This window comes from Myotis nattereri (assembly GCF_964212035.1).
Source record: "Myotis nattereri genome assembly, chromosome: 5".
Classification (NCBI taxonomy): Eukaryota; Metazoa; Chordata; class Mammalia; order Chiroptera; family Vespertilionidae; genus Myotis; species Myotis nattereri.
Window position 1 is genome coordinate 109,361,271 of NC_138080.1, and position 27,883 is coordinate 109,389,153.

General features: G+C 62.8%; 1 protein-coding gene across 2 annotated transcripts in view; it reads left to right on the top strand.

Annotated features, from left to right (window-relative positions):
- The window catches only part of GNA12 (G protein subunit alpha 12), a 42,327-nt gene that overhangs the window by 9,938 nt on the left and 4,506 nt on the right, over positions 1 to 27,883 (top strand). Inside the window, exon 2 of one of the 2 annotated variants that reach the window (XM_081091714.1) lies at positions 15,239 to 15,454. The exons of the other annotated variant lie outside the window; for it this stretch is intronic. Within the exon in view, the coding sequence (XP_080947840.1) occupies positions 15,239 to 15,454 (216 nt within the window). The remainder of the gene's footprint in view (positions 1 to 15,238; positions 15,455 to 27,883) is intronic. 2 annotated transcript variants of the gene reach the window in all.

Below are 27,883 nucleotides of genomic sequence, written 5' to 3' on the forward strand. Positions count from 1 at the left end.
CCTTTCCCCAGATAACACATGTGCAAGCATGTAGTGGTGGCACCTTCCCCCAGATAACACATGTGCAAGCATGTAGTGGTGGCACCTTCCCCCAGATAACACATGTGCAAGCATGTAGTGGTGGCACCTTCCCCCAGATAACCCACATGCACATGTGTAGCGGTGGCACCTTCCCCCAGATAACACATGTGCAAGCATGTAGTTGTGGCACCTTCCCCCAGATAACCCACGTGCACATGTGTAGCGGTGGGCACCTTCCCCCAGATAACACACGTGCAAGCATGTAGCAGTGGCACCTTCCCCTAGAAAACACACGTGCACATGTAGCGGCGGGCGGGCAGCCTGCGGTGAGGGACGGCTCGGGAGTCTGCCGTGGACCCGCTGCGCCTGTGCTGGGCTTTGTGAGCTGCTCCCCTCCTCCTCCTCAGGACGGTGCGGGCCGTGCTTTCTTTGGCTGCGGCGACGGGGCTTCGGAGGAAGCTGCGCCGCTGCTCTGTGCTAAGCTCGTGACCCGCCCGCAGCCGCTGCCCGGGTTCCGGAGCAGCCCCGTCTCTAGGCCGCAGTGGGTTTGTGGGACGGGGCGTCCGTGTGCCCTGGGCCCGGGAGAGCGCCCGGGGTGGGGTGCCTGCTGGCAAATCGCGTTTCAGTGGCAGGTCCACTGTTACTGCCGGGCACGCGGGCTGGTCTCTCAGTCATGCAAACCCAACCCTCGCCATCGGCTAACACCCCAGAGAGGCCCGCTGGCTGTTGGGGGTTCAGAGCACATGCCGCTTGGTCCCCAGCTTTCGGAATCTGCCTTAGCGGACAGGCTGCCTTCCCGCCGACTGTCCGCTGAGGCTGGAACCTCTGGCTGGACGCTGGATAGTGCTGTGTGGAGGCTCGGAGCCAGGTTCTGCGGTGACACAGCTGAGTGTCGACATGGATCTCACCGGTCTGGGTTCTGGTGGAACCAGGACGGACATAGTGTTACCCGGAGTGATAATTACAGGGCGGCCTCCAACCCGGACGCCCGCGTTGTGCAACGACCTGCGCGCAGCCTGCACCACCTGGAGCCGTGGCGGCCCGAGACAGGCCGTGTCAGGCCGTGAGTCTGTCCTTTCAGGTAAACAAGGCGCCAGAGGCATCTGCGTCCCTGCCGGTGGGCGCGGCGCCTGCTTCCCGCCACCACCTGCCCTGGGGCCGGGGCCGGGGCCGAGCGCGGGGGTCGCTGCTGGGGTCGCTGGCTGCGGCTGCTCCGCGCCTGGCGTTCTGGGCAGGAAGACACTGTCTCACACGGGCTCGATGCTCACGCAGGCCCAGGCGCTCGTCCAGGGCAGGGTGGGAACCCTTATCCTGCCGGGGCCGTTGCCTATTTGTAATGTCACTCAAGGGCCGTACAAAATTGCCAACTTGAAACCGAGCCGGCTACCTTTGGTCGAGCACTGAGTCACCTCGCCCCTAATGCCTTGGCAGGGCCTGGCCAAATGCACTGGAGGCCTAGACGGCCCGCGGGCCGGACGTCCCCCACGCCGGTCCTGGGAATGGAAGGCTTCGTTAGAGAGGCCACGCCCATCGCCCGGTGGACTGAGTCGCTGTGAGTGCAGCGAGCCAGGACAGGGACAGTGTGGCTGCGGGAGTTCTCGCAGGTGGACAGAGGGCAGCGGATGCCACGGGCCCGCTCTCTGGAGGGGCAGAGGCCTGGGGCAGCCCCTCTCTCTGAGCTGGGCATCTGTGTGACCGTCTAGCCTGAACCTTGGCACCAGCCTGGTCAGCTGCCCTGTGCCATCAACTGGGCAGCCAGACCTCCCTGGTGTGGGCCAGGGCTCAGGTCACCTGTCCGCTTAGACAGCCGCGCGGACACTAAGCCCAGGGGACACGGCGCTTGGGGACCACGGAGGGGGGTCCGGTGGCTGGCACGGTGGCTTCCCGTGAGCCCAAGTGCCTGTGCGGACCGGCCGGCAGAGGCTCCGAGCGGGTGAGGCCGTGGGGAGCCCGCGCCGCGTGCGGGGCCGGCCTCAGCGCTGCCTGTGCGTGAGCTGAGTGCAGGGTGCACGGCGCTGGGCCCTCCTGTCCTCCTGCCCATCTGCCCGTGGGCTGCTGTGGGGATGGGAGACACGGGCGGGGAGGGGCGCCGGAAGGTCACTGTGAAGTCCCCGGGGGGACAGGAGCCTGTGCACGGGATGTGTGACGAGGGTCACCTGGGCTAGCGCTGCTGGGCACGCCCTGGGGCCGCCGGCGACTCAGGCTGCCGGGAACCCGTGACAAGCAGTCGTGCTCAGAGCTGGTCAGCGAGGCAGGCATGGGCCGAGCACTTTGGGGTGCAGAGTGGTTTCATTTTCAAGGTACTTGTGTTCGTCTTTGTAGACAAGGCGTGTGCTCCAAACGGAAGACCTGACACTTACCGAGACGGGGAGGGAGGGAGTCCCTCAGCCCCCGCTCCCTGCTGGCTCCCTGTGGGTGAAGGAGAGGCCGCTCCCAAGGTGTGGCCGTGCGAGTTTCCAGCACTGTGTGCGCAGGGCTTTTATGTCTATTTTATTTTAGAGAGAGGGGGAGGGGGAGGGGAGAGAGAGAAGTATTGGTGTGAGAGCAGAACAGCGGCCCACGGCCTCCTGCACCCCAACACCGGGATCGAACCTGCAGCCCCGCCTGTGCCCTGACGGGATCGAACCAGCACCTGTTAGTGCTCGGGACGACGCCCAACCGACTGAGCCCCGGCCAGGCCGAGCAGGGCTGCCCCCGGGCACTCAGTGTCGTGTCGGGCATGGTTGGCACAGGGGGTGCCAGACTACTTCTGTTTGATGGGCATCCAGGTGTTTTCTCAAGGACGCGCAGTCCACAATGGCAGTTTCGTGTGCTGCTGCTCTCGCCCGGGGGGAAGGACGTGTCTGCCTGGGATCGCGATGACCGGTGAGGCTGAGGCAGGTGTGAGCTGTGGAAGTGGAGGGCGGGGAGCTCCCCGAGAGGCCGGTGGAACTGAGACAGAAATGGCCGTTTACGTCCTGTCGGCGCTCACCTGGCGGACTGCAGCGTGAGGAGCTGTTTGAGCCGCGTTCCAGATCCCCCGGACGTGCGGCCACAGCAGGCGTCTCATCGGGTCAGCATCGCAGGAAGCCCGGCCAGCAAGCACTGTGTGGGCGCGTGTGCTGTGTGTGCACGTGTGTGCATGCGTGTGCGTGCACATGTGCATGCTGTGTGCGTGTGTGCGTGCTGTGTGTATGAGAGTGTTGTGTGCATGCTATGAGTGTGCGTGCGTGCTGTGTGTGTGTGTGCGTGTGTGCACATGTGCATGCTGTGAGTGTGTGTGCGTGCTGTGTGTATGAGAGTGTCGTGTGCATGCTGTGAGTGTGTGTGCGTGCTGTGAGTGTGTGTGTGCGCGTGTGTGTGCGTGTGTGCATGCGTGCTGTGAGTGTGTGTGAGAGAGTGCTGTGCGCACGCACACTCCCGAGCCACCTGCTAGAAGGAGCAGCGCCTGCCCTCCGTAAGGGGCTCTGCCGTGTTGGCAGCACCTTCTCTGCTATTTACTGGGTTCTCTGGGACCCTCGGGTCAGGTGGGGGTCAGGTGGTGGCAGGGCCTTCTTGCCTCTGTCCTCGTTTGTCCGCAGGAGGCGTTTCCGCCTCAGTCGCTCCCTCACCTTCCCTCGCCCTTGCTTCCCAGGGCGTGAGCGGCAGGACCACGGAGTTTGGGAGGAGGAGTGAGCACGAGGGACTCAGCCTCTTGGTCTGTCCCGGGAGCCGCCTGCCCCCAGGGAGCGTGCCTGCTTGTGTCCAGGTGCCCTGAGCTGGGGTGCCCGCCGGTGTCTGTCCAGCTGGGCCAGCGAGCCTCGAACACCCCCCTCCCCTCTGCAGCTAGTGTTATAAGCTCAGTCTGGGGGTGGAGGTACGTGTGTGTGTGGGGGGGGGGGGTAAATACTCTCACGTGGGAATAGAAAACCTCCCAGAAGCAGTCAGGGGCGGAGCAACAGTGCACAGAGGTTGAACCGTGTGGAATTCTCATATGTGACCCTCTTGACCCACAAAAACACAGTTTCTTATGGTCCAACCTCATCTCTCAGAGACAGGTCACTCAGGGTGAAAGAAGAGGGTCCCCAGCTGCCCCGGCCCCCAGCGCACAGCGACGGCTTCGCCTTGCGCTTGCAGGTTAGAGCCCCGTGCACAGGATTCTCTCGTGAGACTTCGTCCGGCCGGAGTTGTGACACAGGCCTGGTTCATCTCCTCAGGCTCGTCTCTTAAAAAATGGGCGTCTCCCCTGTCTGGGTGCTCAGTGGTTAGAGCGTCAGCCCTCAGACTGAAGGGTCTCAGGTTCAGTTCCAGTCAAGGGCGTGAACCTCGGCTGCAGGCTGATCCCCGCCTCGTCAGGGTGTGTGTGGGAGGCAACCCATCGATGTGTCTCTCTCACATTGATGTTTCACGCGCTCTCTCTCTCTCTCTCCCTTTCCCCCTCCCTCCCACTCTCTAAAAACCCATGTAAAAAAATATCCTTGAGTGAGGAATAACAAATTAAAAAATAATAGTAACAAGTGGGAGTCTTGCTTGGGTGGTCACAGGTTCCCGGGCATCTATAGTTTTCCCTGACCTGGGGCGTCAGAAGTGGACTTGGGAACTGAACTCAGTGTGGTCATTCTCCCACGTGAGCAGAGCCACACGGAAACCCCGTGGGACACGGTGCCGCGCGGGGAGAAACACACGCCCTCACGGAGTGCGGGACGGCCGTGGCCCGGGGCGACTGGAGGCGTCTGTGGACCCGCCCCCGGGAGAGCAGGACACGGCGCGCCCGTCTGAGGAGCAGGGCGGGTGTGTCACGTCTAAATGCGTCTTCTGCCCTGGGCGTTCCTTCGCGGCTGCGTGGCGATCGTGCCGTGACGGTGTGAGTCCCTGGGAGTGGATTTCGTGATCAGCGATTACGTAAGCCCCTCTCCCTACGTGCACTCCTCTGACGTCACGGGGTGCGTTCACTGGGAATTGTAGGCGCTTGAGCTTAATTTGTGGTTTGAATCTTGCTTCAGGGTTTTTGTGATCCTGAGTATTTTTAGGATGCGTAAATATTTGCTGAGGAGGCCACAGCGTCTTCAGCATGTTCTTTAATTGGAAACTGGTCTTGTTTCTGAATTCTTGGTAACTTCAAGGAAGAGCCCAAGTGCCCAAGCCCCCTCTCCTGTGCCCGCTGCAGCGGCCACTCCCCCCGGGGGGGGCCTCTGTCGTCTCACTCGTGTTTTTATTTTTACTTATATTTTTAAAATACTTTTTTATTGATTTCAGAGAGGAAGGGAGAGGGAGAGAGGTAAAAACATCACTAATGAGAGAATCATGGATCCGCTGTGTCCTGCACACCCCCTACCGGGTGTCGAGCCCACAACCCGGGCATGTGCCTTTGACCATGACCTTCTGGTTCTTAGATCTGTACTCAGCCACTGAGCCACGCCGGCTGGGCTCTCACTTGTGTTTTTATATTTTTATTTTATTTTTTAAAGGATCTTTTTTAGATAGTGCTTTATTTGGGAATGGCTGCAGCATTCTGTTACTTTTTTTTCTTTATTGATTAAGGTATTACATATGTGTCCTTATCCCCTCATGGTCCCCACCCCCTCGCTTGTGTTTTTAAATGGCATCCTTAAAAATAAATGAGTGGGGAAAAGGAAAATGTATCAGTGTGTTTTGAAGTAGATGAGAAGACTTAAATCTTGAATTAAGTCTTCTAAAAAAGAACTTTGCCCCACGTTTTAATAGTTAATTAGCAATATATTGTAATAAATATACATAGTCATTTTTCTTGCATATTGCTTTTGTAAAATTATACTCGGGTGGTTGTTTCTTTAATTATGGCTTTTATTCCCAAATTGTTCTGATATTGAGCCTGCGCTTTAACGTATTTTATGTAAATGATGTGACCCAAGAGGATGTCACTTACACTCGGCCACAGACACCCGGCGAGCGGGAGCCTGCGTGGTGCTGGCGTGAGCCGGCGGCTCCCGGCACAGACCTCCCCCTACGGCAGCCAGGACGCCAGTGCCGATCGGTGATTCCAGGGCCTGTGGCACTCCAGCCGGTCAAATACGAGAGGAAAGACATTAGGTGTAGCCCCCACAGCCAACGCGAGAGAGGATCCAGCATGTCACCCGAGAGGTGACTGGGATGAGAGCCGGTCTCAGGAGGGGCTGGATACCAAGTGTGAACGGGTGTGAACGCTTTCCCGGGGCACCGAGGAGAGAACGCCAGGAACAGGCGCAAATTGAGTATCAAACATACATCAGTGGTGCCCGGCTGGTGTGGCTCAGTGGTTGTCAACCCATGACTCCCGGTCAGGGCACATGCCCGGCTCCATCCCCAGTAGGGGCGTGCAGAAGGCAGCTAGCCGATGATGTTCCTCTCTCTTCCTCTCCCTCCCTCTCAAAAGTCAATGAAAACATTTTTTAAAAGCGTAAGTAAATGTGGGGGCAGGACAGTGACCGTCGGCAAGCGGAGTGAGCAGCGAGGCCACAGCTCCGTTCTGAGCGCGTGGTTCACCCTGGAGGAGACCTGCAGGCGCCCGTCCCTCTCGGGCCTCATGGCCTGTCCTCTCCGTCGGAACCGCTGCCTGCCCGTCCCAGCTGTGAGCAGAGCGCCCGCTCGGTGTTTACAGAAGCTTTCGAAAGCTCTGTCTCCTCGGGTCATGTGCGTCCAGCCGACCGGAACGCAGGGCCCTGTGAGCTGCATAAGCCCCCGTGAGCTGCGGCCCCCGTGAGCTGTGGGCCCCGTGAGCTGCGGCCCCTGTGAGCTGCATAAGCCCCCGTGAGCTGCGGCCCCTGTGAGCTGCATAAGCCCCCGTGAGCTGCGGCCCCCGTGAGCTGCGGGCCCCGTGAGCTGCGGGCCCCGTGAGCTGCGGCCCCCGTGAGCTGCGGGCCCCGTGAGCTGCGGCCCCCGTGAGCTGCGGGCCCCGTGAGCTGCGGCCCCTGTGAGCTGCGGCCCCCGTGAGCTGCGGGCCCTGTGAGCTGCGGGCCCTGTGAGCTGCGGCCCCCGTGAGCTGCGGGCCCCGTGAGCTGCGGCCCCTGTGAGCTGCGGCCCCCGTGAGCTGCGGGCCCTGTGAGCTGCGGCCCCCGTGAGCTGCGGCCCCCGTGAGCTGCGGCCCCGCCGTGATGCCGCTGCGCCCCTTCGCCGGCGCTGGTGGCGGGCGGTTCCGTCCTGGGGGAACGCGGGCCTCCCGGCACACTGTGTGCCTCTCAGCGGCAGAGGTTTCCTGTGAGCTGACCGAGACCAAAGGAGCAGGGCCACCTCCCTGGGATCTCCTGTCTTCTCTGCCGTGCCCCCCTTCCTGCTCCCTCCCAGCACTCCCCCCACCTCAGCTCGGGGCCGTGTCCTCAGCGTACACTCTGTCCTCAGCGAGACTTCCTGAGATAAGCAGCCTTTTTATAGCAGCAGCTCCTCTCGCCTCTGCGTCCCCGTCCCCGGGGAACTGCGTCGCACATGAGGGGAGAGGCCGCCGGGCCAGGCGCTGGCCCTTCCAGCAAAACGGCCATGCATGGGGGGTGGTCACTGGCGCGGGTGACGTCTCAGGGCCGCAGTGGAGGCTGGCGCTGTGCTCCTGGAAGATGGCTGCTTCTCACCTCTGCCCCACCTGGGGTCCAGGGAGTGCGTGGGCGGGGCGCACGGTGGGGCCCTGGGTAGGGGCACAGACCCTGGGCGGGGTGAGGGGTTTGTTGGCCACCTTTGCAGGTCACTGTGTTTCATCTCCCCTGGGGCTGGAGAAGGGACTCCTGAGATCTGAGATTGGAGGTGAGGCCGTGCCCGGCCATGGCTCCCCAAGCCACAGGGCACTGTGGTGCTGCGCAGACGGGAGCGGCGTTGAGGTCGGCCAGTGCCATCCGGTGACACCTGGCCCGTGAAACCCAAAAACTGCCAAAGGAGAGCGTCACGGAGCAGCGCCAGGAGCAGGGGAGACGCGCAGGTTCCAGTGAGACGCGTGCCCACAGGCTGGGAGCGGAGTGAGTGCGGCTGACATCCGTGAGCCAGTGTGGGCAGGGCTTGGTGTTGGGGATCTTGGTCCCGGCACCACATTTGACTCGGTCCCAGCCCGGAATGTCAGCCTTGGTCTCATGCCCGTGAGCCTCAGGCCGGGTCTGGTACCGGCACGCGGTGGGCATCCAGCATTGGTTGGATGTGTGAATAAATACGTTCGGAGGAAAATGTCTGGAAGAACAAATTGTAACGTTAACCATCTCCTAAACCAAGCATTTTCATGGTTTAAGAACACGCAGGTCAGGTCTCCACAGGAAGATGGTTGACCTGGTGCCTCCGCTGGCACTTGGCAGGGGGGAGACGGCTCACCGGGCATTGGTCCGGCCTCTCACTGTCGCTGAGGGAGGCTCGGGGACTCGGGTGGCTGGAGGGTGGCCGGGCCACTGAGGGAGGAGGAGCCACAGGCCCAGCTTCCAGTGCTCGCTTGCCGCGGAAGCCTCTGTGCATCGTCCTGGTCACAGAGCACGCGGCCTGATTCTGCACCATCCATCCCCCACCCACACTGGCGCGCAGACTCCCGAGGGCGCTGGGGGTGGCTCGTGCCGCGACCTTTCTGCTGGGCAGCACGGAGGCCTTCTCTGCGGGGTGGCGGGCTCACTTGATTCCCAGCCCGTCTGTAGGACGCCTGGGACTGAGAATCTTCTCGAAGCTCCGTGAGCCTGCAGAAGGCGGAGCATCCGGCAGCAGAGCACTGACAGCCTTTCACTTAGAGGATGTTGTTGTGTTGTTTTGTTCTGTTTTGATCCTCACCTGAGGGTATTTTTCATTGATTTTTAGAGGGAGTGGGAGAGGGAGAGGGAGAGGCAGAGAGAAACATCGACGTGAGAGAGACACGTCAGTTGGTTGCCTCCTGCATGTTCCTGACTAGGGCTGGAGCCCGCAACCAAGGTACGTGCCCTTGACCAGAATTGAACCTGGGACCCTGCATCCGGAGGCTGGTGCTCTATCCATTGAGCAGCACGGGCCAGGGCTGGAGAAGGTTTCTGGAGAAGGTGGTTCCCGGGGAGCGTTGTCTGCGCCAGGATGGGGCTGTGCAGTCAGCAGCCGTTTGGTGGAAGTTACCGCAGTGCTCCTGCCGTAGCACACGTCTGAGCAATAAAGCCAGTGTGTCCCCCATCGGACCTGGCAACACCCTCCGCCCTGCACACGCGTGACCCCAGAGCTGCGGGTGAGCCAGGTCAGCCCTGCCCGGGGGACCGAGCCTGACTGTCTGGAGTGAAGCTGCCGCCCAGTCCCGGGAGCACGTCCCCCAGGCCCAGCCCAGGAGCTGGGGTGTGGGCGTCCTTGGTCCGTTCCTTCCCGAGTCTAATCTGCTGCTGGAGGTGAGGTCCCCTCCCGCGGCTGTGCCGGACGGCGTCCTCCTGATTCTTTGCCTGCGAGGCTGCCCGCCCTGCAGGGACCTGGGGCCCTGCTTCCCCGTGTTCTTGTTACCTGGTGCCACCTGCCGTCTGGGACCAGCGTTTCATGGTGATTCCTGTGACCATCATGGCCCGGATCCTGAGCTACGGGAGCTGCGTGGTGTGTTCCCCGCGTCCCTGAACAGGGAGGCGGCCGGTTCGGGAGCTCTCCTCCGTCTGGGCGGCCCTTTTGTCAGAGCTTCTCCCCACAAGGTGTGAGCGGGGCTGTGGGCTGCCCGCGTGGGGCAGGTGCTCTGTGTGAACTTGGCCCGTCGCTTTGTCACTTTAATTTACTCACCACAGTGAGCTGAGCTGTTTCTGTGGTTGAGCTTTTCCTGTAAACAGGCTTTTCTCTTATCTTTGTACGTGAAAAGGAGAGAGTTTTGTGTGTTTTTAAATATGGAACGCATCACGGATTTGCATGTCATCCCTGTGCAGGGGCCATGCTGATATGGTTCCAGCTTTAGTAGACGTGCTGCGAAGCGAGCGCACAGGGGTGTTAAAAGGGATTTCCTAACCCAGTACAGTGCAGTTGATTTCAAATAAAGCACAGACCAGCGTTAACTCTCAGCCTTACTAACGATCCCGTGTGGCCAGGTTACCGGCGAGGAGCCATGGACATGACAGTGGGGGCGGCATCGTCCTGTGGCTCTGCCTTGGCGCCAGGCAGATCTGACTGTCATGGTCCCACCTCTGCCATCAGGAATCCTCGCCGCAACCTGAGAGGCAGGAAGGAAGGGTGGTCCCTGGGCCGCCCACGGGGGACCCGAGACCGAGGCAGCCTCGTCACCAAGTAGATCACGCACCGTGCAGGCCTGGGGCTGTGGAGAGAACAAGCGCAACCCAGAGCCACCTCACAGCCTCCCTTCCCTCGCAGCCTCCCTTCCCTCGCAGCCTCCCTTCCCTCGCAGCCTCCCTTCCCTTGCAGCCTCCCTTCCCTCGCAGCCTCCCTTCCCTTGCAGCCTCCCTTCCCGGCGGGTGGAGCAGAGGCCTCGTCAGGCCCGGCGCTGAGCGAGAGCAGAGGCCGGAGCAGGCAGCGGGGGCTGCGATGTGGGGTCAGTGGCCACGCAGGGCCTCGCTGAGGCTGACCTTCGCGTAGTGGCTGTGGACTGAGGGAGGGGGTCATGTGGATCCTGGGCAGCGGGTTTCAGGCACCAGGAGCCAGCAGGGCCAGGCCCAGGCAGATGCAGGGAGGCCCTGGCCCAGGGCAGGCAAGAGATAAGGAGGACGCGGGGTCAGGGGCAGCAGGCTGGACGCGGGGTCAGGGGCAGCAGGCTGGGCGCGGGGTCAGGGGCAGCAGGCTGGGCACGGGGTCAGGGGCAGCAGGCTGGACATGGGGTCAGGGGCAGCAGGCTGGGTGCGGGGTCAGGGGCAGCAGGCTGGACATGGGGTCAGGGGCAGCAGGCTGGACACGGGGTCAGGGGCAGCAGGCTGGGTGCGGGGTCAGGGGCAGCAGGCTGGACACGGGGTCAGGGGCAGCAGGCTGGGCGCGGGGTCAGGGGCAGCAGGCTGGGCGCGGGGTCAGGGGCAGCAGGCTGGACATGGGGTCAGGTGCAGCAGGTCAGGGGCAGCAGGCTGGACACGGGGTCAGGGGCAGCAGGCCGGGCGCGGGGTCAGGGGCAGCAGGCTGGGCGCAGGGTCGGGGCAGCAGGCTGGGCACAGGGTCAGGGGCAGCAGGCTGGGCGCGGCGGGGTCAGGGGCAGCAGGCTGGACATGGGGTCAGGGGCAGCAGGCTGGGCACAGGGTCAGGGGCAGCAGGCTGGACATGGGGTCAGAGGCAACGGCTGGGCGCAGCGAGCCTCTGTGGGGACCGGAGCTCCTACCCTCATGAGAGGGAGTCAGGTGGGGTTTGCAGAGGAATGCGATGGTGGCTGGTTTGAGAATGACCGAAGGGGGCAAGAGCAGACGTGAGGAGACCAGCGAGAAGGTTGCAGGAATCCAGGTGGGACGTGATGGTGGCCGACCAGAGCCTGAGCCACGCGGAATGTTAATGTCACACAGAGATTTCCATCAGGAGCGAGACCCAGGGCATTCTCAGATCTCAGACGTCATCTCTAGGTAGAGACATTTTTGAGAACAGAAAGCAGGCTGACAGTGTCGGCGGGGGTTGGGCCAGGAGAGAAGGGGAAGGGAGTGAGCAGTGCAGGCGGGTAGGTCCAGAGCAGCCACGGCGTCATGGTGCGGCACCGGCTTCGTCGGGAACACCGTGATGACCGTGCGGGGCCTGAGCGGCGGGCCTCCGTGCCGTCCACCGGAACCTGGCGGAGGGAGACTGCGTGACTGTCACCGAAGGAACGGGACGGACGTTCTAAGATGTTAACGAAAGTTATTTCCAGGCAGTGATAGTTCGCTTCTCTGGAGTTGTTTCCTCTATTTTCTACAGTAAGAAATGACATTTTTGTAATCGGAAAGAAACAGGCTTCATTTTAAGAAATGTTCCCATACAGCAACGCGGTCCAGCAGAAATGTAAGGTGAACCTCACACACACGGTGCCCACAGTCAGCCCGGCTGGCGTGGCTCAGCGGCTGAGCGTTAACCCAGGAACCAAGAGGTTATTGGTTCGATCCCCAGTAGGGAGTGTGCAGGAGGCAGCCGGTTGATGTTTGTGTCTCATTGATGTTTCTTTCTATCTCTCTATCCCTCACCCTTCTCTCTCTCTCTCAAATCAACTAAAAAAACACATTTTAAATTGCCCACATTGAGAGAGGTAAAAGAAATAAGTAAAATGATGTATTTTAATAATGCAAAATATCCAAAATATTATAATTTTGTTATAACACATAATCAGTATTAAAAATTTTAAAGTATTTCCATTTATTTTTCATGCGAAGTCTTTGAAATGCAGTGAGTGTTATAACACATCTCAGTTCGGACTGGCCGCGTCCCGCTGCCCACAGCCCGGTGGCAGGGGTCTCGGCCACGCTGCTGTGACCGGGTGTGAGTGAAGGCGTTCCCTGTTTGTGAAGTCGGGTCTGAACTCATCACATCTCCTCTGAGTTCGCCAGGCGCTCAGCATGTCCCTGCTTCTAGGTCTAGTTAACTTTTTAACAAGCATCTAGAGAGAACCAGAAATGCCGGGTCCGCCCAGGTCAGTGCAGATCTGCCTCTGAAGTCCGTGCCACCCTCCTGCCCCTGCCCGTCACCCCGACACACCCGTCGAGGTGCAGGAAGAATATGGGTTAAAACAAGCACTCGCATTGGCCTCCCTGATCCTGAGCTGCGCCCGTCTCCTCTGTGAAGTGGGCACAGCACTGCCCCCCACGTGTCCCGAGGGGGCGTGAGCCCGTGGCTGCTGGGCTCTGGGCAGGCCTGTTCCGGGGCGGGCGCAGCTGCGGGCGGTGCCGTGTGGCTAGGGCATCTCAAACAGCCTTTGGGGGCCCTGCATCTGCCCGCTGGACGCCGTGGTCAGAACCAAAAGGCCTGCGGGAGACGGCGTGTCCGTGACGTGCCCAGGCCCACGCCTGAGGGGTGAAGCGGCCGTTCCCAGGAAGGGGCTCCGCTCCGCTGCTGGGCGCCTGGGAAGCTGGCTGAGCAGGTGGACGGCTCCCAGAGGAGGGACTGGTGAGGGGCAGCCGGCCCATCAGAACGAGGCGTTCCCGAGAGGAATGGGGGGCGGGGGCTGCACCAGGAGGCCAGCAGCCCTGCCATCGAGCTCTGGGGACCCTTTGCCCGCGGGCTGCTCTCCTTTATCGCGTTTCGTGCGGCCTCTACATTGGAAGGTGCCTCCCGTGGGGTCAGGCACTGAAGAGGCGCCTCCGCCTTGCCAACTCCCGGCTCCCAGGACCGTCCTGTTTACATCCCTGTCGCACATCTCCATCTGGGCGGTGGCCAGAGGCCCGCAACCAGCCTCGGGTCTCAAGCAAAACCCGCTCTCCAAGCGCAGGCGCTGCTGTCGGCGGTGAACACACCGCGGACCCTTCCTGGTTTCCCTTCAGGCTCTAGGAAAGGCGTCAGGCGCCCGCACGCCACATGCCCGCCGCGGCGCCCGCACGCCACATGCCCGCCGCAGCACTTTCCGAGGGAGCCTAGTGAGGAACGGCTGGTCTGAAAAGGTGGTTTGATTAGGAGTGAAACTCACAAAACGTGTTTGGGGATGAGATAACAGGGTTTGCCGTTTTTGGTGTTCGTCCGGTAAAACCAAAAAACCCCCCACATCTACATCCCCAGCAGACAGAGAATCTGTTCTTTGGAGTTTAAATCCTGGATTTACAGATTGTCTTAGAAATGTGTTCTCTGAGCAGGTCAGTGTTACATGGCAGCGAGGTGAGGTCAGCCGCTTAGGCTGCACTGGGTGTGTTTGGGCGACTGGGTGCCACGCAGTTATGGGAACCACACTCAGCACTTCCACTGCCGTCACCTCGGAGCTGGTAGCAGGGCCTCGGTCGGCGTCTTCGCCGTCATCTCTCTGTCCTGTGAGTGTGTGGCTGGGGAACTCGGGGCTTTCGTGTGGGAAATGGGTCTTCTGCTGGAAGATGGCGGGGCAGGTGTCTTTCTGTCGTGCCTGCTGTGTGGTCTCCGCACGTGGTGGCGCTCTATGCAGTGATGGCGACGGTAGGACTGTCCGCTCCGCACGCGGCCAGTGCGTGAGACACCCCAGGGGCCAGGCTCTCGCTGACCCGGGAGCGCGGGCGAAGTGTGAGCAGACGCCCGCAGGAAACACTGGGGCAGTGAGGATGCTCGGGCTCTGCGCGGATAATCTAAAAGGATTATCCTCGCCCTCCAGATGAGACTGAGAAAGGAAGGGCATTCAGGGTGGGGCAGCGTGCAGAAGGGCCCCGCCTTCCGCGTCGCTGTGGCTCCCGCCTTCATCCCCGACGTGAACCCACGAGCGGCCCTGGGAGCAGCGGTTCCGGGTCACGTGTGACTGAGGCCGGGCACCCTGGGAGGCTAACCCTCTGCGTGTGGAGGCGCCTCGTGGTCTGGCCGCGTGCTGTGAGCTGTGGGGCAGGGCGTCGTGTGGCAGGGCAGGGGGCGGGGCGCTGAGGTCCTGAGCAACTGCCCTTCTCCGAGGGCCCAAGGTGGAGCGCCCTGCCCGCTGCGCGCACCTGGCTGTGCAGGCATGGCCACAGCAGGCATCCCTCTCGGTTCTGGGCAGGGGGGTCTGTCGAGATGTCGTCAGAGAAAGCGGGGAGATGGAAGGCCCCAGGGGTGTGGGCAGAGGAAGGAGAGCTGAGCACCTCTCTGTCCTGTTGGCTCTCGACGGGCCTGACGCGCTGCTTCGGTGAGGGTCCCAGCCAGCCCGCCCTCCCTCTGGTGCGTGGGGAGGGCACGTCGCCTGGCAGAGGAGCGCCCCCCCGCCCCCCCCCGCCCCGCTGCCCTCCCCTCCCGCACTGAGCAGCCGGGGAGAGGCTCGGTCCCCTCCCTCATCCACCCAGCAGGTCGGGCGGGCCACGCGGAGGTGGCACTGCCCCTTCTGCCCGTGGAGGAGGGGAGCTTTGTCGGGAAACCGCCAGCTACACACCGGGAGCTGGACGGCGGGAACGGGGTGTGGTGCGGCGTCTCGTCCGCTGAGGCGGGTTCGGTGGGTCTGGGTTTGGTGGTGCTGGAGTGGTTCCCCCACTGCCGCCTCCTGCCGTGGCCGTTCAGTGCTGGCTGTGCTCAGGGTGGCCAGGTCTCCCCCCAGGCGTGTGCTCCCAGGACCTCCCCGGTGAGGGCAGCAAAGGGCACGCTGCCGCCCGGTGCGTAACCGCATGGCGCAGTCGTGTCCCAGGAGTACTCATCCGCGCCTGACCGGACAGCCGAGGGCCGTGAGGGCCGTGAGGGCCGTGAGGGTGGCACGGCGGACAGCGGGGTGTCCTGCTGTCGCAGTCGCTGCCGGCAGCTCCGCGTGGTCCGGCCTCTGCAGCTCACTCACCCTTTCCTCTGCCCCCAGGGCTCCAAGGTCCTCGTGGACGCGCGGGACAAGCTGGGCATCCCGTGGCAGCACTCGGAGAACGAGAAGCACGGCATGTTCCTCATGGCCTTCGAGAACAAGGCGGGGCTGCCCGTGGAGCCCGCCACCTTCCAGCTCTACGTGCCCGCCCTGAGCGCCCTCTGGGGGGACTCAGGCATCCGGGAGGCCTTCCGCCGCAGGAGCGAGTTCCAGCTGGTGAGTGAGCCGGCCGCGGGGGTTCCCCGCAGGTGGTGACCTCGGGGCGATGCCCTTGGACTCTGCACAGGCACAGGCAGGCGGAGGCCACTTTCACCCTACAGCTCACCCCGCACACGGCAGGCGGCCGCACAGCTCACCCCGCACACGGCAGGTGGCACACAGCTCACCCCGCACACGGCAGGCGGCACACAGCTCACCCCGCACACGGCAGGTGGCACACAGCTCACCCCGCACACGGCAGGCGGCACACAGCTCACCCCACACACGGCAGGCGGCCGCACAGCTCACCCCACACACGGCAGGCGGCCGCACAGCTCACCCCGCACACGGCAGGCGGCCGCACAGCTCACCCCACACACGGCAGGCAGCGCACAGCTCACCCCCACACACGGCAGGCGGCGCACAGCTCACCCCCACACACGGCAGGCGGTGCACAGCTCACCCACACACACGGCAGGCGGCCGCACAGCTCACCCCGCACACGGTAGGCGGTGCACAGCTCACCCCCACACACGGCAGGCGGTGCACAGCTCACCCCCACACACGGCAGGCGGCCGCACAGCTCACCCCGCACACGGCAGGCGGCCGCACAGCTCATCCCGCACACGGCAGGTGGCGCACAGCTCACCCCGCACACGGCAGGTGGCACACAGCTCACCCCACACACGGCAGGTGGCACACAGCTCACCCCCACACACGGCAGGCGGTGCACAGCTCACCCCGCACACGGCAGGCGGCCGCACAGCTCACCCCGCACACGGCAGGCGGCCGCACAGCTCATCCCGCACACGGCAGGTGGCACACAGCTCACCCCGCACACGGCAGGTGGCACACAGCTCACCCCACACACGGCAGGTGGCACACAGCTCACCCCCACACACGGCAGGCGGTGCACAGCTCACCCCGCACACGGCAGGCGGCACACAGCTCACCCCCGCACACGGCAGGCGGCCGCGCTGTCTCGGTGTCGGGGGAGCAGATGACTTTGGCTCAGCCAGGTCTGTAGGCAGGGAGGGCCCCGAAGGGTGAGAGACGGTAACTTGGAGCTCGGGGTTCAGGTCTGGGGGGGAGGGGGTGATGCCCCTGGGACGTGCCCCGCGGACAGTGTAGGGCCTGGAGCTCCCGGGACGCGCTGCTGGGATCCACCACTGGGCAGCTCACCTGCTCCTTGCGGCGGGTTCTATTCAGCTTCTTCCCCTTCACTTTAAGCCTGAGCCTTTTGAGACGCCTGTCCTCCTCGTCCCTTAAAGTCATGGAGGTATGAACCTGAGCGGGAAATGTGGGTGCTGCGGAGAGGCGGGCCGGCGCACAGAGGCCACGCACCCATGGCACGCTCTCACACGCAGCGGCCTCCCCCTCAGACCGGTTTAGCTCCCGGAGGGACCGGGGGCGCGGCACTGACCAGGCCCAGTGTGGAGGTGGTGGGAGCGTTTTGCGCTGGGGACTGCGTCTCCTGCTCCTCGGGCTCCCCTGGACTCGTCACCTGGGGTCTGGCTCCCCCTGTGGTTGCCGTGGCAGCGGCAACACAAGGCCACACAGCAGCAGGAGCAGGAGGGCACCGCAGGGCAGCCAGCGTGGCAGGGCTCACTGTGACAGCACGGGTGGCGAGGCCTGGGAACCCTCCGTCCCTGTGCCACCCGGGGCGGTGTGCAGCCGCGGGGGTGTGGCAGGGCGCACTGGGCCGCGCACACCATGCCAGGCGATTGGAATTATGAGAGCGAGCCACGGAGGTGGTGAAGCACCAGCTGACAGATCCGATCTGCAGCGTTTCCAGAGATGACCGCAGGGTGCACTGAGGGAGGCGCGGGCCGGACGCTGAGAGCTTGGACGCAGGCAGAAGTGGTTTGGAGACTGGACCTCATGTTTCATGCTCCATGTTTGCACAGCTCTTTGCTTGTTGTCTAGGGCAGCAGTCGCCAACCTTCCGGACCTCGCGGACCACCGGTTGGCGACCACTTGTCTAGGGCAGTGGTCGGCAAACTGCAGCTCTTTGGTCCCTTGAGTGTGGCTCTTCCACAAAATACCACGTGCGGGCACGCACGTACAGTGCGATTGAAACTTCGTGGCCCATGCGCAGAAGTCGGTTTTCGGCCTGGGCAAGTCTATTTTGAAGAAGTGGTTCTAACTATAGGTTTTAACTAAGACTTAAAACTTTAAGTAAAGTTAATTAAGTTAATTTTAGGGAATGTTGTGGAGTGAAAGAAGATGTAGTATCAAGGATTGAGAAAGGTATGTTGAGATAGTTTGGACATATAGAGAGGATGAACGAAAGGAGATAGACGAAACAAGTATACAAGTGTGGATGAGAGAGTTGGAAGGGGTCGACCTCAGCGAACGTACCTCAATCAGATTGAGGACGTTTTTAGCAAAGGCCAGCTTAGGAGGACCCTAATTAAGTTAATAACAATGTACCTACTTATATAGTTTAAGTCAGTGATGGCAAACCTATGGCACGCATGTTAGAGGTGACATGCGAACTCATTTTTTTGGTTGATTTTTCTTCGTTAAATGGCATTTAAATATATAAAATAAATATAAAAAATGTAAGTCTTCGTTTTACTATGGTTGCAAATATCAAAAAATTTCTATATGTGACACGGCACCAGAGTTAAGTTAGGGCTTTTCAAAATGCTGACACGCCAAGCTCAAAAGGTTCACCATCACTGGTTTAAGTTTAAAAAATGTGGCTCTCAAAAGAAATTTCAGTCGTTGTCCTGTTGATGTTTGGCTCTGTTGACTAATGAGTTTGCTGACCACTGGGCTAGGGCATCGTCATCCTCATTAATGGACCGGTGAGCAGCTGGGAGACACAGGTGCCGAGCTGACTGGGCGGTGGAACGGTGCCTGCTCTCCATCCTGCTCTCCAGGCCCACCGCTCCAGGAGCAACACGGCCCTGTGGGTCGGGGCTGGACAGTGACCCTGGAGCTCGCCTGGTAGGCCCTCACTTGCCCTCCCGTTGCCGGTGGCACCAGGGCTGTTGCTCAGGTGCGGGGAGACGAGGCCCCCGTGCGCCTCCGCCGCTGGCTTCACGCCGCTCGGATGTTCACGGGCCCGTTTTCCATCCTCCAGCTTCACGTCCAGGTGGCGGCCTGCGCTTTCTTGAGGCTTCATCCTGGGGCTTTGCAGCCGGAGCCGCCACGGAGAGGACGTTTCTGTTGCGAGCACAGTGTGTCTCCATTTCTGCAAGTCCGGCGATGCTGCCTTAGTGATTTCCCTGCCGTGTCACGGGAATCGAGGCTGTGACATTCCCAGAGTGTGGGGAAGGCGGCCGTGCGGGCTGCGTTGTCGGCGTGGAGAGGTGCCCATCATGGGCGGTGGCTGCTGCCTCCTTAGGACCCGAGGGGTGGGCAGCCCCAGGATGGGCCTGCTGCTGACTGAGCGGTGTGCTAACTACGGAAGGGGCCTGGGGGGTGGCCACGCCCCTAAGGCGCTGCCCCTGTGCCTTCGGGGCGTCGGAGCACTGGCCACTGCCTGCGCCTCCCGGGCCTGACCCTCCTCCCACCCTCGCCCCGTGCACGTGGGCTTTGTCGGGGCTGCACACCGCGTGCGCTCGGCGTGGCGAGCCTCCTAGGGCGGCTCCGGCGGGGGAGTGCCCACATGCCCCTTGGCATTCCTGAGGCACCTGCCTCGCTGCGTGCAGCTCCAGTGCCTCAGGACACAGCCCTGCTCTCCCAGCAGCCGGGCGCGGGTTAGCCTCGCTGCCTGGGAAGCGCGTCTGTGCTTTTGCTGCTATTGTTTTCATCGGGTTTCCAAAAACTCTCCCCAAACTTTCGAGACACTGGGGGCTGGGCTAGATGCCCTTCGTGCGGGTCCCAGTGCTTCTAGGAAGGAGGCCCCTCTGCTGCCTGTCTCCTTCGGCTGCTGGGAAGTGGGGGGTAGCTGGTTGACTAGGGGTAAGACCGGAAGTAGCAGCCGGCCTGGCGAAGGACAGCTGTGTCCTGGGCTGTGGGGGACGTAGGAGTTTTCTGAGGTCCTGAGGGCCGTTACCAGTCCAGCTGCCTCCTCGCCCTGAGTCTCAGCCAGGCCGCCTGGCTTCAGCGGGAACCCTCTTTTCTCCATGAGGACTGCTTCTTCGGTTGCCACCGTCCACGGTGTGGACTAGAGGAGACAGGCGGCCCCCCAGGCAGGGCGGTGAGGGCAGTGCCTTCATCGATGTTTCATGGGTGCAGTCGGGAACTTTCCAGACTCCTACTTGGAAAGAGCAGGGCTGCTGCTGGCGGCAGGTGGGACGTGTGCTGGGGGAGAGGTGCCGTGAGGCGGTCACAGAGGGTTGCATGTGACCCAAAGCCTGGGACCGTTTCCCGTGTGAGAAGCTCAGAGCCCACCAGCCCAGGCGACAGGGTGGGTGACCTCCCAGGGCCCGGGGCCTGGCTCCTGCCACAGGCGGTGCGGAGTGCACCCCAGACAGGAGGTGCGGGGAAGAGTCATCCCTTCCTTCTAGGGCGACGGCCCGGTGGCCTGGAGCACCCGCCGGCAGGCCTGGCACAGCTCATCGCCGGAGCCAGGTCACGTGGCCACCCTCCCGGAGGCTGCTGGACGTGCTGCAGCGCTGCCCGGGGTGATGGGGTCCTGAGGGGAGCCCCTGGGAGCACACGGGGTTTTGTGAGTCTCACTCTCTGTTGAGTAAGGAGATACTTACAGACACTCAATGAAGTATCACGTATGCTAATGGAGACACCTCGCAACTGTGCTCCCGGCGTGTGTGTCTTTAATTTTATGGAATTCATTCATTCAGCACATATTTGTGGAGCAGACACCACGTGTCAGACGCTCTTACGAGTCCTGGGAAAGAGCAGCAAGCAAACACAAACAAGTCTGCACCCGGCGGAGCTGTCTGCCAGGGAGACTGTAAATACGTGAATGGGCGGGGGTGCGGTATGCGCGTGTGCACGTCCCTGAGCGCGTGAATCCTGTGAGGAGATGAGAGCAGCGAGTGGGAGGGCTGTGGGCAGGGCAGCCGGCTGGCAGGTGAGTGGCCACAGAGGGTCGTAGCAGCCTCTTGGTGCTCCCATGCTGGGGTCCAACCCCAGCAGGTCCAGGGGTCCCCAAAGGTGTAGACGGAGTCGGCGAAGAAGGAATGACACGGAGACAGCGTTCAGTTGATCAGCAGCCTAGCCAGGATCTCTAGCCAGGATCTCCAGCGAAGTTCTGGTTAGGATCTCCAGCCAGGTTCTGTGTCCATGTTCTCTTGCTAGGTTCTCCAGGTTCTCCAGCCAGGTTCTGTAGCCATGTTCCCTCGCTAGGTTCTCCAGCCAGGTTCTGTCCAGGTTCTCCAGCCAGGTTCAGTCACCAGGTTCTAGTCAGGTTCTCTTGCCAATTTCTGTAGTCAGGTTCTGTCTCTAGGTTCTGTGGCCAGTTTCTGTCCAGGATCTTTTGCCATGTTCTCTCCAGCAAAGTTCTTCTGTCTCTAGGTTCTATGTAGGTTCTGTGTCTAGGTTCTGTTGTCTTGTTACATCTGTATTTATACCAGTTGATTCCAATCCTATCAATCTCTATTCCAAAGGTTAGGGCGTTTCTTATCTCCATTCCAGGGAGTAAAGATTATGTAGCTTAAGCATGATTGTTCATAGTTAAAGTGATTAATTACCCGCCTGGCACTTAGTTAAGGGGTTTTATTCCCTCCCTAACTTCAGGGGAAAATCCCTACCTGGGGAAACAACCTTTCTCAGAGAGGTGACCTTGGTTAAAACACATAGTGCCAAGAAGGTGAGCAAACATATTAAGAACAGTATGCCATATATGCCAGGTCCCTTGAAACAGCAACGATGGACCAGCTCACGGCACTCCCACGTCGTCTCCCCTTTGCGCATGGTCCTGGGGCTGAGTGCGGCCACCCAGCCAGGCCACGTCTCCTGCTCTGGTTGGGTGGGTGCAGCCATGGGACTGCGCTAGGAGTCTCACTCTTCATGACTGGACACGTGGTCAGGCTCCCTCCTGCCACAGGCTGACGGTGCTGAGAGCCTGGGGGGTCAGCGCAAAGCCACAGGGGAAGCCACGTACAGCGTGTGGCCGAGGCGCCTGCCTTTAGCCCCAGGTGGCTTCCCGAGTGGCCTCTGAGGAAGCCCTGGGGGGGGGGGGCAGAGCAGGCTGTTTCGGGGTCTGGGGGAGAGGGAGGGAGGCGGGAGTGTTCTTGCCTGGAGAGTAGCGAGCTTCAGACACAGATTTGGAAACATCCAGCAGAAGCTCCATTGAGACGGCGGGAAATGTGGTGCTTTGAGAAGCAGTTTATTGACACCTTTCAAACGTCCTCTTTGTCCGGGTGGCTTACGTTTCCGTGGCTCTGCTCCGGGACACACCCTGTGTGGCTCTTGGGCGGCTCCCCGGGCAGCCGGCTGGGTTCTGAGCCCTCACGGGTGCTCCACCAGCAGCGCCTCGGGGGACACTGTGCCCACAGGGCCCCGGGCCCGCGTCCCCTCTGCCAGCTCCAGTCCTGAGGGGGAAAGCTGCCGGGAGTGCTTCACGCCCGTCCCGCTGCGGAGAAGGGAGCGGCGGCATCCGTCTGGTGACGGAGGTTGGACGGAGGTTGGATGGCCAGTGGCTTGGCCAGTCGGTCTCAGTCATCTCGCAGGCTCTGCCCGCCTGGAGCTGCGTCCCGCGCGGGTCTGGGCGCGGAGGGCCCGGCTCGCCTGCGTGGCTCGGGCGTTGGAGGCCGGTGGACGCCTGTGGTCGCTCCGGTGAAGCAGAGCGTGGGTGAGGCCCCCGAGGTCCTGGTGCGTCCAGGGTGACGGCAGCGCGCCTCCGGGCCTGTGCTGCTGTCCTGGGAGCCGCGGCCCACGCAGCGCGGCATCTAGACCGGAGTCGGCTCTGTGTGCGTGAGTGCGGGCTCCTCCCACCCGAGGACCGCACGGGGCAGCGGGACGTGGGGCGTGCCCGGAGGCGGCCGTGACTCAGACGCTGACCAGGCCAGAGGTAGGCATCCCTGTGGGTGGCCCGCTTCTCCGCCAGAGACGCCAACAAACCCCCTGGGGCGGCCAACAGCAGGCCGCTCTCGGGTTCCTTCCCGCTCCCCTGCTCCTCCTGGGCGTGGGGCGCGAGCTTCTCCGGGGCCTCGCCTGGCACGGGTGCCCCCCCCCCCCCCCCCCGCCTGGAGCAGGTGTCTGCCCTGAGCCCCTCCCTCCACAGCAGAGCCCGTCAGCGATGTGGGAGGAGGGGCGGGGGCCTCGGGCCGCCTGCGTCCCTCCCTCCACGGAGCTCAGGTCGGCGGTGGCGGCGGAGCCCTGAGCACAAGCGCCCTTTATGAGCAGCGTCTGGGCCGGTCTCCCCTGCGCCCGCCGCAGCGCTCCATGACTCAGGCCCTGGCAGAGGGAAGAGCTCGGAGCGCTCCTGCCCTTTGTGCCTCGAGAGGGGGAGGATGGGGTAATGGGGAGCGGCCAGCGAGGAGCACTCTGACCTCGGCCTGGCTCTCCCCGGCGAGGGGGCGGGTTAGGCTCCCCTGGCAGCCAGGCCACCTCGGGATGGATTGCCGTTCTGGTGCCGACCCCTGGCGTGTGGCCTTTGCGGGTCCGTCCACGGGGGGGGGGGGGTCGCACGGCTCTCTTGGCCTCAGGCAGGTCACCTCCCAAGCCGGGGACACGGGAGTGACGCACGAGATTTGGGTAAACGTGATAATGCGTGCCAGGCGCGTGGCGCAACCTGGCGGGACCTCCACGGAGAGGCTGCTGCTGGCGCGTGGTCTGTGCTGACTGCCCGCGATCTTTCAGGAACCCGGCGGGGGCGTGTCCAGCTGGCACTGCGAGGCCCCGTGGTGCCTCCTGCACGGACCGTGTCCAGCCAGCTCCCCAACCCCCCCCCCCCCCAAGAGCGCTGGCTTCGTACTGCTCCGCGCGGCTCGGCTGGTGGTAGGGTGGCGGCCGCCGTGGGGAGGAGGGGGAGCGTGGCGTGTGGTGTTGTGGGTGGCTGGGCAGCTGGACACGGCCGCTGTCTCCATCGTCCTGTCCCGTGGGCATGACAGATGGCACGGTGAGCGGGGCGGGGAGCGGAATGGAAGCGTCTGCAGAGCGAGGGCCCCGGCCTGTCCGGCGGGAGGCAGTGTTTTCGTCGCTGTCGCTCACCGAGCTCGTGCTGACACCTTATTCCGTAGCCTGTGGGCAGCTGTTCACAAAGCGGCTGTCAGCAAACCCAGGCCCGCGGAGCAGGGACCCAGGCGTGCGTGAAGTGGACGGGTGCGTGGGGGCTGGAGCGTGGAGAAGCGATGATCCGGGACAGGCCCAGGGCCGCGGGGTGCTCTGTCACCCCTTCCTGTCCCCGGGAAGCACTCAGCGAAACGCCCCCTTTCCTGCGTGGGCCTCGGGTCCCGCCCCCTCACGGCTTCCTTAGGACCCGCACCCACCCCAGCCCTAACCGTGACCTCAGGACCTGTGGGCAGGAGGGGCCCTTGGACAGCCCCTCTGACCCTGTCCCAGCCTGGGGGCAGCTCTGGGCGGGAGATGGTGCGAGGGCCTGCGCAGGGAGCCGCGGGCTGGGCTGGGACCGCGTGACCTGCTGCAGATGCCCTCGGGGAAGGCTCCCACGCTGAGCCCGGGGTGGAGGAGACGGGTGGGTGAGGCTGGGCTTTGTGACTTCATGTCAATTGTGTGGTTCTGGACCCAGAACAACCAGCTGTCCCAGCAGGAGTCACGGCTGTGCCGGGACCAGGCCGCCCTGGCCGGGGCGAGGAAGGCTCCCATCTGCAGTGCCCCCCAAAAAGCTGTTGTGCGGAGGCACCCTCTGCCCCCGGGCTGACAGCCCTGCGAGCTGGGCGGCCGTTGGCCCCTGGCGGAGGCCTGGCCGTCCTGGAGCGGGTGGGGCGGCGGCAGCTAAACTTGCTCCCAGAGACGCTGCTGGAGAAGGAAGTGGCCGGGTTGGAGGGAGGGGTGGGAGGACTTAAAGGGACAGTGTCCTGCGGGTGCTTGATGGGCCTGCGCGCGGTGGCGTGGCGTCCCCGGCGTAGCCGCGGTCACGGGCGTGGGTTGGAGTGAAGAGCACGCTGCCCCGGAGGAGACGCCAGCACGCGCCTGGAGACGGCTCCCAGCTCTGTGCGCCCGGCTGTGCCTGGGGAGGCGTGGGCTGGCGCGGCGCGTCCTGTGGCCGGGCATCGTCCGGGTGCGAGGGGAGGTGCACCAAACGGGTCATCGGGGCCACACGGGGCAGCGCTACTGTCAGCCCGAGTGACGGGGGAAGCGGGGCCGGCTAAGCCGCCGTGGCCGTCCTCTCAGTCACTCCCACACCCGTTCCCCGCGCAGAGTGGGGACGGGAGAGAACAGCCAAGGGCCAGGGTCCACGGCCACACGTCACGGCCCCTGGCTCGCGGGCTTCCCTCTGGACCAGCGGCCGCCAGCCTCGGGCCTCTTGGACGCCAGCGGCCGGACTCAGCGCCTCCCCGGAAGCCCAGGGGTCTCTGTTTGGTTAATGCCTTTTTAGGGTTGAGTGTGGGTGGCGTTGCCGTGTGTCGGGGTCTAAGGTGAAGCCTCTGCTGCTTCCTGGCGGCAGGAGGGTGGAGGGGCCAGGGGCGCCCGTCACCGGCTTTGAGAAGCGTGGCCGGCAGCTGGGAGTTCGCAGGATCCGCACACCTTCCGGAAACCTGCCGAGGGGCGCGGCTCGGGGCCTGCACTGCCTTTCTATCCCTCTCTCTCTCTCTCTCTCTTTCTCTCTCCCTCTCTCGCTCTCGCTCTCGCTCTTTTGAAAACCAGATACAGACATTTGTCTCAGCCTGAGAGACCGCAGAAGGCCTGAGACCGTCAGCAGTTGAAGGCGCCGAGCCAATCCCGCTGCCCCGTGGCCGCAGCACCAGCCCTCTCGCTGCTGCCGGCCTCTCGCTGCCGCCCCCTGACAGCCACCCCCGCCCCCTGACAGCCACCCCCACCCCCTGACAGCCACCCCCGCCCCCTGACAGCCACCCCCGCTGGCCTGGGCTCGCTGCGCGGTTCCCTTCCTGGGTGGTTCCCGCCTGGTGGCCCCGCACGGCGCTGAGGAGCCATGCACCTGGCTATGTGGCAGGTTCCTGACCCAGCGCCTCGGTCCTGTCGTCGGTGAAGCGGGTGCCCGTGGCCCTGCCTGAGTCCCCTGAGGGTTAACCAGTGGGGGTGGGGGCGGCGCTGGGAGCCGAGTCCTACACGTGGGTGAGAGGCTGCAGAGTCGCCCCGACGCGTCTCGACGTCACTGCTGCGTTTGGAGCGTCTCCCTGTGGGTCTCAGGGTGCTGGTTCCACGGCACACCCCACCCCACGTCCTGTTGTCTCACGCCCCACCGTGTCCGTGCCCTGCGCCCAGTGCAGGGAGGTCTGCGCACTCTGGCCGGGGTGCTGGAGGCCTGGGGGCGGGTCCTCAGCACGAGACGCGATGAGACAGCTCTCCGCCCGTCCTTCCCCCAAGGGTGCGCGACGCAGAGGCCCGTGGGCGTGATGGCTACAGACGTGCTCCCGTAGCCTCGTGTTTTCTGATTCTCTCAGTTTTGACCCTGATCGGTGAATCCCGGGCGTGGGGGGGCTGCTCTGTGGGAATGAGTGAGTGACACGCAGGGGCCGTCCGCGCGGAGCCCGCCAGCCAGCTTCCGGCCCACCCGTGTTGGAGTCGGCCGTGACGAGCGCCCAGGCCAGAGGCCCAATGGAGAAGGCAGCATGGCATCCACCCCCTGGAACCTGACCTGGGCGGAGAGTTCTTCGATGTGACACCAAAAGCACAGTCCGTGAGAAAGTCATTTCTGAAAAGAGTCCGTGTTGGTATCATTGAAATTCAAAACTTCGTTCAGCTGGCTCAGCGTTTCCCGTGAGGACGAGACCGGACAGTGAGGTTTCCACCTCGAAGCGCGTCCCGAGCACGGCTTTCTCCACATTCACTGTGTTTGGAATTTGTAGCTTCTTGAAATCTGTAAACTTATATCTTTTACCAGGTTAGGAAGGTGTTGGGCTTTTTTTACAAAAGGCATCCTTCCTGCCCGGCTCTCCCTCTCCTACTGGGTTCCAGTTACGGTGTAAGACCCTCTGCTGTTGCCCCACGGACGCCACAGCTGCTGTCTGCTTTGTGGATCTTTTCATCTCCAAGCTCATGAATTCCTTCTGTGTCATCTCCAGTCTCTTAAGTCCGTCCACTAATTTTTTTCTTTTAGAATCTGTACATTTAACTTCTACAATTTCTACTTGGCGCTCTTTGTATTTCCTGTGTACCTGCTAAGATTTTTATGCCTTTATCCATTATAAGCATATTCCCTAGTTGAACATAATTACGACAGCTGCTTTAAAGCCTTTGTCTGGCAATCCCAGTATCTGGGTTATTTGAGTTGCTGTCTGTGGCTGTTTTTTCCTTGAGGATAAGTGCCATTTTCCTGGCTCTCCACATAGTGAGTGATTCTGGGTGGCATCCTGGACATGACACATGTTGTCGTGGGGACTCTGGGTGCTGTTCTATCCGCCAGCTAACCTGGGGTTTGCTTTAGCAGACAGTCACCGAGGTGAGACTAATGCCAGTTCTGTCGTGCTGGCCCGAGTGGCGGCCAGGGGCTCACGCTTCCCGTGGGAGGCTCGGCAGTCTCCATTGTAAGCGCCGACGGGCCTGCGCGCCGGCAGGAGGTGAGGGAGAAGGGATCTCGGGGAAGGAGGGCAACAGGCAGGTTTGGTGGGGGCTCCGCAGCTCTTTCCCTCACAGCTGATTCCTGTCCGCGTGGGAGAGGCAGGGGGTGCAGACAAAGCAAGAACACGGACAGCAGCGGGCGGACACACTGCCTCCGAGTCCCGGATCCTGGCTTCCCCGCTGCCAGGACTGCGTGCGGGAGGGGAGTGCCCGCAGTCACGTGGCGGAGGCGGCTGCCGAAGGGGAGGTGTCTTTCTCCCTGGAGCTGCGGGTGCCTTTCCATGCTGGCCGCTCGCCTCCCAGAGCGGACGGTCCCAGTCAGCGCCCACAGCCTCCTGGCATGGGCGGGGGGGGGGGGGGGGGGCCTGCATCTGCTCAGCATGCTCTGTGCTCTGTGCTCCAGCAGGAAGACTGTCCCACCCTCAGACAAGTCAGCCAGCGGCCTTGCTGTAGAGCGGGAGGCTGGCCCTTCCCGAAAGGAAGTGGACTCTGGGTGCTTCCCCTGGGCCCGCTGGGACCAGGGGGGAAGATCCGTCAGAGCTGGGTCCTGTACTCCGGCTCCTTTTCCTCTTTATGAGCCACAGCTCGGCGTGACCTCGCTCCTCCCACTCGTTCCCTCCGAGGTCTCGATGGTGCTGCCGCGGGTGCGGGTCGTGCCCCTTGCTTTTCCCAAGGCGCAGCCGCCTCCTGCAGAGCCTCAGTGAAGGAGCAGAGCCCTGGGCCGTGAGAGTCCTCGGCCGCGAGAGCCCTGGGCCTGCAAAATGCCAGAGTCCTCGGCCCTGAGAGCCCTGGGCCATGAGAGTCCTGGGCCGCGAGAGCCCTCGGCCGCGAGAGTCCTGGGCCGCGAGAGCCCTCGGCCGCGAGAGTCCTGGGCCGCGAGAG